The 14,085-nt window shown below is 43.5% G+C and overlaps 1 protein-coding gene across 1 annotated transcript; it reads right to left on the bottom strand.

The window, feature by feature from the left end:
• Positions 1-8,874: 8,874 nt before the first annotated feature.
• On the bottom strand, positions 8,875-12,377 carry RPS23 (ribosomal protein S23). Its single transcript, XM_088457924.1, has 4 exons — positions 12,271-12,377; positions 10,514-10,673; positions 9,518-9,638; positions 8,875-9,068 (listed from the first exon to the last, which is right to left on the bottom strand). The coding sequence occupies exons 1-4, from the start codon at positions 12,272-12,274 to the stop codon at positions 8,922-8,924; spliced, it is 432 nt and encodes a 143-aa protein (XP_088314050.1). The 5' UTR covers positions 12,275-12,377; the 3' UTR covers positions 8,875-8,921.
• Between the last annotated feature and the right edge of the window lie 1,708 nt (positions 12,378-14,085).

The following is a 14,085-nucleotide window of genomic DNA, read 5'->3' as shown; positions in this document are numbered from 1 at the left end:
TTTGTATTATTTAAACATGACATAAATGAATCAGAACACAACAATAAATCATCTACATATTGTATTAGAACAGATCCATTGGCAGGTTGAAAAGATTGTAAACAGTCGTGTAAGGCCTGGGAGAAGATACTGGGGCTATCTATGAAACCCTGGGGAAGTCGTGTCCATGTGTATTGTACCCCCCTGTATGCAAATAGGTACTGACAGTCAAGATGAAGAGGGACAGAGAAGGCAGACCAGAGGTCAATGACAGTAAAATGGGTTGCATTTGGTGGGATCTGCATGAGAATGACAGCTGGATTCGGCACTACGGGGAATTGGCTCTCTATTACATTATTAACCCCTCTAAGGTCCTGTACCAGCCTATAACCCCTCCCACCACTCTTAACAGGAAAGATGGGACTGTTGGCTACATTCGCTGTACGGACTAAAATTCCCTGTTGCAATAACCGCTCTTATGGGATAAACCCGTCTCTACATCCTGTTTTAACGGTACTGGGGAATTTTTGGAGCTTGCCTACCGCTTTTTAGATTTACCATTATGGGAGCTACATTTGCCATCAATCCAGTGTCCTGTCCATCTTTGGTCCAGAGGGACCCTGGTTTCTGAGATAACATTTGTTCTACTTGAGATGGATTTTTATCTGGGGAATGAGGAGATTGTGGCTGTGTATGGGGATATGAGTTTGAAGGTTGTGTAGGATGAGTGTATTGTTGCCATGTGCGATAAGCATGCTGTGGTGGTATTTGCATTCCTTCCAGAGCTTGAATACTAACAGCCATTAGTTTCTCGCTCTGCATTTCTCTTCCTAAGGATGTTTTTATCATGTTCAATTGCAGATTCCCTGAGTGTATCTACCGTAACTCCTCTCCAACCAGGAAGTGAACTCTGAACCCTGGCTTTTAGAGGGTCTTTAAGACCATCCATAAGCACTGTTATGGTCATTTCCATGCAATGGGTGTTGTCCTTTATATCGTCTATACCTGTGTCTTGGCTAATAGTCTGCAGCGCTCTGGTAAAATAATCTGCTGCAGACTCACTCTCTTTCTGCTTAATCATGAAGATTTTACTCCAGTTAATGGGAAAAATACAGCCAATTGGGTGAAATGCGGGTTATAATTGTTCTGATTACCTTCATCAGTTATGGGACTATCTCCATCCAATACACAGGCCGTGATAAACTTTTTCACGTCAGTATTGTCTGGAAGACAAACCCGTAATACCACTCGCCAATCTTTATTGGTTGGCTCATGAGCATTACCTAAATCCTTTACAAATCTCTGGCACTTTGCTAGTTCTTTCCTATGGTCGGGGAAATCTCTCATTATGGAACGCAGTTCTGCTCTTGTCCATGGACAATGCATTGCTACATTCCTTGTGGCCACTACACCATGTGCGTTCAGATTGGGAACAGTTATTGTCTGGACGGGATGGATGCCTGCCACACTGCTACCTTTGACCTTACTACCTGTTTGAGGGTTCAGCCTATTGCTACTACATATGGTATTAGCAATCTCCGCTACTGTTAAAGCTGGTGTTAATACATCCTGCAATGGTGGGGCTACCTCCATTTCTGGTACTAGCGGGGGAGCTACCTATGCTTGCTGTGATGGTACATTTAACATTTGGGCAACATGGGAGAGAGCTGACATTACAACAGGTTCATCATCTGCATCATAAACATGTTCCTTATAGTTACTTAGGAGAGGGTACAAGTTACTTGTTAAATTTTTATGATTTTTTTAGATCGACTGTACCTTCACTCCCATCCGCATAGGGCGGTTGTGGTGCGCGTGCGCTACTAACATTATCTTCTGCAATGCTACCTTGCTGTGTGTGCGCGCTACTTTGCTGCGCGCACTCTATTTGTGTGCGCGTTCCCTTGCGTCGTGCACGCAACACTAAGTTGCGTCACGTGCACACCACTAAGCCACGTTCCGCTCGTGCTGCCACAACTTCAAGCAATTATTAAAACTTTACCCTTTTCTTCAGACACTTCACTAAACATATAGTCTCTGACATTGTTCAGAACCTCCGAATGAAAGCTACAAATCATACGAAAAGGTTTTCTACATTTCTTGGTCATTTTGACCCATATGTCACAGTACGCTGTAGCGTACGCACCATACTTTTCACACATAACATACCTGGCCGACCTATGCGGCCCTTCCACCAGCAGCACATCATCGACCATTACTAGAGATTGCTTCATACCCATCTGAGAAAACGCTTAGCAATTTCTCAAGATTTTCGAGTGGTGGATGATTTTCAAAGAGCTACGTTCACGCACTCCCTCCCGTTATGTACAGTCGGCACGCCTGGCGTTACAGTCGGCTTGCACAACAAGGAGCAGAATATCCACCTATTGAAAATTATTCTACCTGTGCCAATATTAAACCCGAGCTTCTGCAGCTCGCTCCTACTTTAAGTTTACTCCCACTGGTAGCATCTAGAAGTTCCAATAACTCCTAGCCTTGCCAGCAGTTTCACTCCCACAACAACCCACTTCACAATCACGGTTTATATAACCATGCGGTTTGATCGCATTGCCCAAAGAACCTAACTGATCAATGGACTTTGCGATTAATGGCTGCCGGACCAAGAAACCCCTTTGTTTCTCGATCACCACAATGTACCTGCTTTGTGCACCTGCCCAGTAGTTTGTACGGCCCCGTCGGGCACCTACTGAGGTTTAACAGACAGTAGCCTTCACTTTACAATCACATGTTTCAATTACAAACACACACCTTTTCTGCACAGAAAATAAAACCTTTTCCCTTAATATAGCAGTATAATAATTCAGAGGTTTAACAAGCAAACAAGCTATACATACAATGACCGTTTGAAACACGTGGCAGCAAATACAGGAAATATGCGTACGCTATTGTGCGACTTCCCCTTTTAACATGAACTTTTATCAACAAAGGAAAACAAACTTTTTCCTTCCTTGTCCCTGGATTCTAATCAGCGCTCCTTGAACTCACACAATAACGGATACCGGTCTCTCAGCATCAAGTGGTAGCAGGTTTTCGAAGGCAGTGCCTTCTTTCCTGTGTATGGCGCCTCCACCCTTTGGTGAGAGACCGATAACAGTGTTACCATGTAAATTGGTAGCGTGATCTCACTCTACGAGCCCCCAACTATGAATACCTATTAATCTATGCACCCTAAATGTCGCTATTTCACATTTTAAGTCGCACAAGAAAATTGTTTTCCAGACTTTGATTGTGGTTCCAAAGCACAAAAAGATATTATTCACATAAAAGCATATAGTTACACACCTTGATCTAAATACAATTAGCGCAAACAGATTATACAATCATAATGTAGTCGATACATATGCATGCGCTCTGGATCCAGATTTCCCGGCATCAACTATGAAAGCTCCGCCAACAGAGATGACTAACTACCAGATAAAGAACGCTTGCATATATACCCTCAGAGATAAGCAATACAATAGAACGAGTTGGCATAATCCCATTGGTTCTTCCTCTTGGTTCTTCTGTAACAATGCAGTCCATAGGCCAGTTTGTACAGTATGGGTTCAGCCCTCCAACGGCTCTTTGTGTGTTTTCCCACCGAAGAACAAGTCTAAACTGGCTAGCAAACATTACATTACAGAGTACATTTCAATGCCTAATTCTATGATCCATAATTTGCAGACGCATTTTGCGATCTCCTTCCGATGGAACCGGAGATCTGCAAATAAACAGTGGTTTAGAATAGCACCAAACACTGTCTGCTTATCATGTACTAAGCCTTAGATCTCAAATACAGTCACTTCATAACATAATTAATAATGAATAAAACCTTGAATATTACCCTTAATGCTAGGAAACCTAAGTGTGCAAGTGTAGGGATATTAAGAAAAGACGTTAGTATACGCTGTGCGTATACTTGTTTGTAGAGTACACAATGGTACATGCTTTGCGGGGTTGTTCATATTATGTTTTAGTAAATGTATTTATATAATGAGGACTTAACAGTGTTCTATTGCGTGGGAAACACAAGACGCTAAACAACATAGTGCCGTCTATTACTGATACTGTGTGAACGCAAAATAGCGCTGTGTAGCCATTCATAAAATGGCGTCTGTGACCGGACGCCTTTCGTCTAGGCCGGCCCTGGTCACGGGTTAGCGCTTTTGGACTCCCACTCGCCATCAGTGACTGCCTGTCACCGACTCCGCCCACTGCGCCATGGACGTTTACTGAAGCTGCCACCAAACTCTACCATCGGCGTTTGGAACCGCTTATTAAGTAGACTCAGGCTACTACCGCCGGTGCCTGGAACTGCTCTGCTGCATAACTGCGGACACACCTGTTTGGTGTCGGATGTTCCCACCTGATCCCTCGCAATGGACCAGGTCTGCACGGTAGCTTAGCAGAGGGCTTGAACTTTGAGATGCTGAGCTCTTACCCAGAACAGGAGAATGGAATAGCGTTTGTCGCAGGGTACAGATGTAGTCGAAGTAAAGGCAAAAAGGTGTTTATTGCTCAGTTTTAAAGAAGACCTCAACCTTCCGAATGAAGGGGAATAATCAGCATACAGGATTCTTATCAAGTCAGCAGTTCTTCTCCTCAAAGAAGTTACAGGGTTGTACCACATACAGGGCTCACAGTCCCTCTTTTTAGATCATTCTTACACACAACATCACAGGGGGCAAATCCGCCGTGTTCCTCTCAACCAATCATGATTCCTCAGGAAATATAATTTTACCACATATTACATTTCAAAGGAGTCACCCAAACCTGAACAAAACCGATTTATCATACAGTATAACATGTTAATGTAACATTTCACAGGAAATAGTAAATGACATTAATTTTAAATACATGTCCTGGCTCAGTGCTGCACATTCCATTTTGAAAACATTTTTATGTTTAAATGCACATACCATTTTGAATGTTTTAGGTTCTGCGCCTAGCACAGAGTACACATTTCCAATGGGCGCCGGGCGCCTTTTGTCCTTTTAAAAATGGTGCAACAGCATGAGGGTTAATCCCCTCAATACCTTGGCAGCCATTTGAATCACGTGTGGTCGGCCTCCGGCCACAGCGTTGTGCCGATATTATCTTTACAATTTAGGTCTCAGCCAATTATCCAGCTTCGACAGTGGACACCGTGGATCCCAAGGTCTGCATTGCAGTGAATTTACACTCAGCGACTGCAGAGCAGTTTGCGCACTCGGTGCTGTAGTATTGAGATCTTGTCTGTTGTTAGGAAGATTCTCTGACCCAGAGTCCAGGGTGGCACCCAAATGTACCATTCTTTGAGAAAGTGTCAGGGTAGACTATTTCCAGTAGATCAACCAACCGTGCATTTGCAGAAAGGCATTGGTTACCTGCAGATGGCAGTGAAGAATTTCTGGGGAGCTGGCCAACAGCAAGAGATAGTCCAAGTATGGAAGTAGTCTGATCTCTTGACGACGAAGATAGGCCACCATAACTGCCATGATCTTGGTAAAGACCAGAGGGGCCATTGAGAGGCCAAATGGTAAAGCCTGATATTGGTAATGCGGCTGTAGTATAGCAAACTGGATATTGTTAAGGAGAAGGCGCTATAGGTACATGTAGGTAAGAGTCTTGGATGTCCAGCAACACCATAAAATTCCCAGGCTCCATAGCTAGGATGATAGAGTGAAGGGTTTCCATACGAAACCTGGGCACCCTGATAAACTCCAAGATTTGGAGGATAGGCTGATGAGACCAGTTGAGCTTCTGAACTAAGAAAAGGGTAGAATAATAGCCCTTGCCTCGTTGTGTGGAGGGGACTGGAATTATTACTCCTTAAGTCAGAAAGGACTGAATGGCTTTTTGGAGCAGCAGGGCCTTGTTTGGGTTCAATGGTGGTCCTGTGCAAAAGAAATGCTGGGGAGGTCGCCTCAGGAAGGATAGGGCATATCCGTGGGAGACAACTTCTCTTAGCCAGGAGTCATGTGGTCTGACGCCAAAACTGGGCGAATTGAAAAAGTCAGCCTCCCACCCTGGAATCACCACCCAGTCAGGCTTAAGGCTTGTCCTCAGATTTGGTAGGCGGACGTCTAGTAGCCCAGGTCTGTTTGGACTGACCTTTAACTTTTCCTTGAGGACGAAAGGACGACATCTGAGGCTTTGTCACACATCTGAAAGGGTGGAGGGTGAAGGAGCAGCAGCTCAGGCCACAGGAAGGCTGCAGTGGAATGGCACCCTGAGCTGGGGGGGGGGAATCTGCAGGGAGAGCACCTTATATCCCTTGCTGACGTTAACCAACGGGTCCCCTGGCCTGTAAAATATGCCTGTGTCAGTATAAAGTTTAGTCAGGTGCATAAATATTGGGACATTGACAGAATTTTCATATTTTGGTCTCTATTCACCACCACAATGGCTTTGAAATGAAACAAACAAGATGTGCTTTAACTGCAGACTTTCAGATTTAATTTGAGGGTAATTACATCCAAATCAGGTGAACGGTGTAGAAATTACAACGGTTTCTATATGTGCCTCCCACTTTTTAAGGGGCCAAAAGTAATGGGACTATCAACTCAAAAGCTATTTCATGGACAGGTGTGGGCTATTACCTCGTTATTTCATTATCAATTAAGCAGGTAAAAGGTCTGGAGTTGATTCTAGGTGTGACATTTGCATTTGAAATCAGTTGCTGTTGACTCCCCTCCCTCACCAACCTTGGCACTTCTCCAAGTGTTCTTGCTCTGCTGAGACTACAAATAAAAGTTGCACTCTCCTGACAACTTCCTCCACTACCAGGTTAATTCTCTCATCATATAGCTCCCCTCTCTAAACAATCCTACTTCAAAGCCCTTATCTCCTCCCAGGCCACCTTCAACTCTCTCCTCTTCCCTCACTGCGCTGACTATTACTCATTTCACCACCCACCATGACAGCTTAACACTTCCTCATTCCTGTCTCTGCGGCTGAAGTTCATGCTCTCCTTTCTGCCCTCCACCTGTCCTCTTGACAAGATTCCCCCTGGCCTCCAACCTCACCTACTTGCTCTTCACTCACTCAAGCTCTGGCTATCAGTATCTTTATTAAGAAACTGCCCTTTCCCAGGTTCCCGATGAACTCCTCATTGCCATACGGAAAGGCCAGTTCTTCATCCTTGTACTCATTGACCACTCCCCTCCACTCCATTAAGATTTGGAACTCAACTGCTTTCAGGTTTGAACACAATACACTGCCATATAAATTTAAAACCAAATATGAAGTGCACAAATATACAGTATACAAGAACCTTTAAAAAGGGCATTTTCATTTTTTTTATTCAGTTAACAATACTTTAAAACCATCATGAGAGTGTGTATGCACACAGCTCATCTTTTAGCCCTATTGGTGCCTTATAATTGAATTTGCAAACAAGTCCAAGTCAGGGGTAGGCAATCTGTGGCACAACAGTTGCTGTGGAACTACACATCTCAGCATGCTCTGTCACATTCTCAGTATGCCCTAACAGCAAAACTGTCAGGGCAGAGGATATGTAGTTCCATTGCAGCTGGAGTGCCCAGGTTGCCTACCCCAGCTCCAAGTGATCTTTGGCTACAAACCTACATATAGTATTTACTGAGGCTTCAGTAACCAACACCTTCCAGGAAGAATGGCAATAAGACAATGCACCCACTTATTTTTCAGAAAAAACTAGCAACAAAATTTAAAGCTCTGACAATCAAAGCTTGTTCACATCCAAACACTTTCAATGCATTCTTTAAAACACCAAATTGATGATAGTCACATCTTTACAAACTAAATTAGCATTTTCTGTTTACCATGTGTTAACTTCATTTATCAGTCATAAAAATGGGAGTTCTGAGCAAAATATTTTTCAAAAGCAGATACAAACATAACCTTAAGCTCAGAACATTCAGTGCCCCTAAGATATGACTGGAGAAATTATCGGTCTAATATGGTTATCCATGTGGGAGAACCCATGGCAGCATCAATATAACAGCTGCTTATTTTGCTGGTCAGTGAAGACCGGCACATTCAGTGTGAAATTTAGTTCTAGGTCAATGTTACCAGAAACCAACTTTAGGTGCAAGAGTTACACCCACTACACAGGAGCAGCAGGCTCGACAGTAAATTCTGTTTTTGTAAAGAGCAGATGGCTGCATTTTGTAACCACCAGCAGCATCCTAAAGCAATATGCTCTATCAGGTTAAGGTCATGAATGGAGCAAGAAACTTTGGCATTACAGGGTAATAGAGAACTATTAATTTTCATCATATGCAGAATGAATCATTGCTTTAGAGTACAACAGTTTGCTGGTCAAGAAATTTTCAAGGTAACAAATTTGAGTACAGGGGTAAACACCAAACATGATTCAGACACAAATCACTCTGATCCAGCAGTTTATTTGTGGTGAAATTGAATCACTATGGGGGTCTATTCAATTACATGCACCCTTAAAGTACAGCCACACGAGGATTATTGTTGCAGCCCCATACAAAAATCCACAAGTTTGGGGTGGGTTCAGCTGCCATTGCCAGAGTTACTACACCACCCTCTCCTCACAATTAATTGAGTTGACTGCTATGTGTGGTAACCTTGAACAGAAATGCTAGAGATAACTAGTCTAACAGGTTAGCCATTTAATTTATGTAATTAGGGAAAAAGACTTCAATTCTGTGCGACGATGGCACAGACACATACCATAGCTCACTTTTCCTCAGATCAGAGAGGTGCAGAGAATACCGTGAAGACTGCCTACCATAGTCAACTGAGGTGCACAGCCAGACATTGTGCTAAATTAAATTGCCCTCTACAACTAAAAATGGAAGCATTAAAACCATTTCATAGACAAAAAAAAAAAATCTTCCCTTAAGTTAGAAAAGTATTTGCTCCTTTGAAGAAAAAAAAAAAAATACGCACAGAAAACCCTGAAGTTGTGAAAGATGTTTATTAAACATTCAGATAGTTTAACATGTCTATGATCTTGGTCTCTCCTTCTTGCCTTTGTACAAAGCCAGTAGGGAAACATTGGCTACTTTGACAACCTTGAATCTGACACCAGGAATATCACCAACGGCATGACCGGCACGACCAAATCCAGCAACCAGAACTTCATCATTTTCCTGAAGACAGAAGAGAAGGAGTTAAGTGATACACTGTGGATGGGGTGTTCGTGTGCAGTAACCATTTGCCCCAAATTATTCCTAATAAACGTCAGAACAAATTAGGTCCGAATTTTCTTCCTGAACAAGTGTGGTTTCATTATTACCTCTGTCAAATAAATACATTAACTGATACCTAAAAAATATCAAATTAAAATGGAGAAAGCAAATTTGGAAAGTTAAAAAAATATACGTGAAGACAAAAATATATACAAGATGAAAAGGATTGTACTATTTGCTGATTAAGGTGTCACAGTACACATTCCTCATTGGTGTTTTGGAGGGCAGGTGGCCATAAGAACTACTAATCTATAGCACAACTAAAGTAAGGTCAGAAGAACAGCACATGACACAGGATAGGGACAAGAATTTATATTTATTTTACAGTTTATACTATGCCAAGCATGTACCTCAATAAAATTCAGGCAACCATCGTTTGGTACGAAAGCTGTGATTTTTTTGCCGTTCTTGATCAGCTGCACTCGGACACATTTCCTGATGGCAGAGTTTGGCTGTTTAGCCTCAACTCCGCTGGAAAAAAACAAAAAACAAAAAAAAAAGTTTAAAAGTTAGAAACAAACAAAAAAAAAAGTTAAAATTCTAAAATATACACAATATATTAAATGGGAGTATGCAGGAATTTAAACACTACATTTCTCTGTATTACAACCTTATAAATAAAATAAAATCTTTCAAGCTAGAACTAAACATCTTTGCTGGCCCACAAACATCGGCAACAGTTTACCACTTCCTTAACGGCTGGTATTAAATTACTACTATGCATTGAGGACATCCGGTTTTGCATGGATTTAAAGGATAAGACTTCACTATTTTCTTTTTATATACAGTTGCACTATAAACTTCAATTTTTAATTTAACTTTGTGAAAGAAATTTCCTTGGGTAAACACTTAACCGACCCTGCGGCTGGCAGAACGTCACGCAAACCTAGCAGCCGATTTGGTAAGCTTACACACTTGCCAATCGGCCGCTTGATATATCTTGCCAGACATCACATTTGGATGGACATTTAAATTTGTCTGCCCAATACTGATGGCAGTGTCGGCAGTTCTTTCGGCCAGTGTACGGGTCGGTCGGTTGCCTGTACACACTGCAGATGCACCATATATTGCAGAAATATTGTTAATGACGTCATTCATAGATATATTGTGTGTACACACGAGCCAACACTTAATATATCATTTGTCTGTATGAACAATATATCTGTGTGTCCAGCATTACTTTACTAAATGTATATTTAACAAATCCTAAACAAAAACAATGCTCACTTGCATAAAGTTCCATCAAAAAGACACTCTGAACAACAATGCTATAAGCTTCAGGGCAAATCTTGTTTACAAAACTATACCAGAGCAATAATATTTGAGTATAAAACTAAGAAACTCACACTTTTTCCAGGACAATTCCTTTGGCGTGGGAAGCACCTCCAAAAGGATTAGCCTTGAGGGCCGTCCCCAAATGGGCCTTCTTGTACTGCTTGTCATGCCACTTCTGCTCACGTCTGTGGTTGCGGAGCTTTCTGGCTGTACGAAGACCACGGCACTTGCCTGCCAACAAAGGAAAGAGTCCAAATAAATAATGATACATATATAAAGACGTAATAAAAGCAAACCAGCAGGCAAACAGCTCACTAATCTGATCAGGAACTATATAACATTCCTGCACATAGCCTATAAAATGTTTATTTGTAAATGGGTTATTAAATGCATCATTAGTGTTAATGAATACCCGCAAGGGTACTTGAGCAGGACCTGAGTGGGGGGGAATCAATTTTGACTATGTGCCACAGGGCATTGCCACGATGCCTGGTTGCAGTAATCTAACAATTACCGTAGCGCTGACATAACAATTTTTTTCCTAGCACCTGTGATGCCAGCACAATGCAAGTGTGCCATTGCAGAATACAATATTTCATGGATGTCAGTAATTGAATCCAGAATGGGTATGTAATGCCGGCTGTCGGGATTGCCTCCTGTCACAAAACCATCGGGATGCTGCTGTTGGTAATCCCGACAGGGGTTGGGCAAGTATACTAACCCTCCCCTTCTCCTAACCCTCCTTTCTTGTAGTCTAAAGGCACACATCCACTACCAGATTAAACAGAGCGAATGAACGCTAACTACATCATTATCGTTCAATCGCTCATTAATCGGGCATGCAAATGTTGGAAATGACTAGCAATGTGCGCTCCCACTGGTCGTTTCAGACATCAATCATCGCCTGAACATGACGGTCAATCTGCCGATAACGACAGATTGGCCATGTTTGGGGATGATGATGGAGGGTGCGTACACTGAAAGACTGATCGTTCAGTGTTGGGGAACAAAGGTAAGATTACGATGCCGTAATCGTCCTGTATTTCCCTAGTCGGGATGTACCCCTGCGGCACTCCGGCTTACCATCGGTCGGACACACGTCCCCCTGGATTCAGTTGACTTGTTTAAGATAGGCATTGGTATTTAAATGCTTATCTTAAGTCCGTTGTCGGGATTTCAGCATCAGGATGGAGACTATAACTACGTCCCATCCCCCCCATAGGGAAAGCAGTGCCCTAGGCACCTGTACCTCCAGTAAAGCCCTAATTCTATTGTCAATTTACAGAACTATAAACATACAAATTTTCAGGTGTCAAGTATTGTTTATAGAATATATACAGGAACTATTTGCAGTCGTACTTATTACAGATGTGATACTTTGCAAATGTCAGGGGTACAGATGTGCTGCCAGGGGTAAGATTATGGAGACACCAGTGTGATAGCAGAACATTTTGTGAATTATATGTTAGAGGCTACAGCTATGTGATAACACATGTGCAGTCACAGCTCCCTCACACCGAGCAGCAGCACATAAGGGACAGCGCCGGCACATGGTCCGGCAGGAGCAGCAGGTACACGGGCAGGCTGAGCTGCAGGAGCCGGTAACACCATACAGAGCACATGGGCTCACCAACCAGCACCGGGCCTGACATGCCGCCATGCCCCGCCGCGTGGTGTAACAACACCCGGCCGCACACTCAGTCTTCAGAGCCGGAGGACGCTGGGTGCAGCTGCCGGCAGGAGCAGCGATCACTGTAAGACGGTGTAACCCGCCCTCACCCGCTGTTCCCCAGCCCGCCAGACGCCGCCGCGGAGGAGCAGCACTCACCCATCCTGCCTGTCCCAGGGCCGACTACGGAAAGAGCGATTCCCGGCAGCCACCGCGAGATCCTACCGCTGCCAGGACCGGCACTAGGCTGCCCTCACGTACGCCTGGTGCAGACTGTCACCCACACGTCTTACAGCTCCGGCAGGAGGACGCAGCGCAGGGAATATGCGGCCGTGGAAAGGTATTAGTGTATCAGGATGACTACCCGCTAATTCTTGGATAAAAGTTTGCAATTGCGTTTGCAATTTTCTGGCAAATAGCTGCCTACATCACATAGAGAACTACAACTCCCGGCATGCATGGCGTCTGCAGGTCCTAGAGCTGCCCCCGCCTACATGATGCCTGCTCAGACCACGCCCACATACTAAATCAGTAAATGTCCTATTGTCATCTGTGCGTTCTGCGCTAGTAGTGCGCTTCTTGCACCAGGCAGTAGTGTACTGGGGAGATGTATCACACCTAGGGGCCTATTCATCATACTTAAAGTTTCTCAGGAGGTAATTAGGTTTAGAAGTCGCATGGAGTTCTAACTAATTACTGGAGGAATTCATCAATCCTCCTCCCCATAACTATTCCAAAAAAGCTGTCATTTGTGCGCATGCGCAGCACTGCCTACACCTGCGGTAAGTTTGTGTCCCCCCCTCTGCTCACCTGCCCCCCTTCTCCTCGCTCACCTCCCCCCCGTTCAGCACTTACCTGCCCGCGCAGCAGCCTCCGGCTCCGTCAGCTATGCTGTCATGTGTTCTCCCAGCACCAGCACAGCACAGTACTTTTTAGTTAAAAAAAAATTTTTTTTTTCTTCTAAACTTTACTGTGTTCTGCTGGGAGAACACAGTGTCAGCATAGCAGACGGAGCCAGAGGAGAGACCACAGCGCCGGAGGAAGACGCCGGGGGACCTGCCCAGCTGGAACCAGGTAAGTGTTACCTACTATACGCCACCTCACAGTGGCGGATTTTCCATATGGGAAATGTATGGGGAGTGTGGAAATTAACGCAGGGGGACTTAGCAAGGAGATATCAGTGATATCTCCTGTGCTAAGTGTGTTCATGTTATACTAAAATAACGTTAAATAAGGAAAATGTCCTTAAAAACTTTATTTTAGTGTTGATGAATAGGCCCCCTAGAGAGAGTGATAAAGTGGAAAAGTTGCCCGCAGCAACCAATGAGCTTCTGTCATTTGTTTCACAGGCTATAAAATGACAGCTCGAAGCTGATTGGTTGCTATGGGCAACTTCTCCATTTACTCTCTCCAAGCTTTGATATATCTAGTGCAGATTTGCCTATTATCCCGGAAAGGCTGGGAGGCTCCCAAATCACGGATTGTGAACACAGCAGCCCGGGCGAGTATTCAAGTTAGGGATGGACATTGATGTTTTAAAAACATTGATGGTGGCTGTCTATGTCAATTAGTTTTGACATTGATTGCAGGGATCCAGCACAGTCTGTTGGTGCACACACATTTTTCAGCAAAAAAAGATGCCCGTGTGACTGCAGCAAAGACGTGTAAAGACACATCTATAGTTTTATTAGTTTTACATGGGTATTCTATAAGGAGCAAAAAGTCATTTTTTACGATAATTTTGCACCGATGACGTCATTTTCGCTGGTTTTGGTTTTACACCGTATTCAATTTCAAAGATTTTTCTAAGGTTCGAAAAGTCTTTGAAAAAGACGGGGATAACTTTTCACCACTGAATAGGTGGCGAAAAAAAGTGCAGAATTGGGGTTTAGGGGTGCAGGCTTAAAAAAAATAGCCTGCACCCCTGGGAATGACATTTTAAAAATAACTGTTAAAAAAAATAAATAAATAAAA

This window comes from Taudactylus pleione, unplaced genomic scaffold (genome assembly GCF_031769625.1).
Source record: "Taudactylus pleione unplaced genomic scaffold, aTauple2 ptg000792l, whole genome shotgun sequence".
NCBI classification, from domain to species: Eukaryota; Metazoa; Chordata; class Amphibia; order Anura; family Myobatrachidae; genus Taudactylus; species Taudactylus pleione.
The sequence above is the reverse complement of the archived record's forward strand: the minus strand, read 5'-3'. Positions and strand labels throughout refer to the sequence as shown.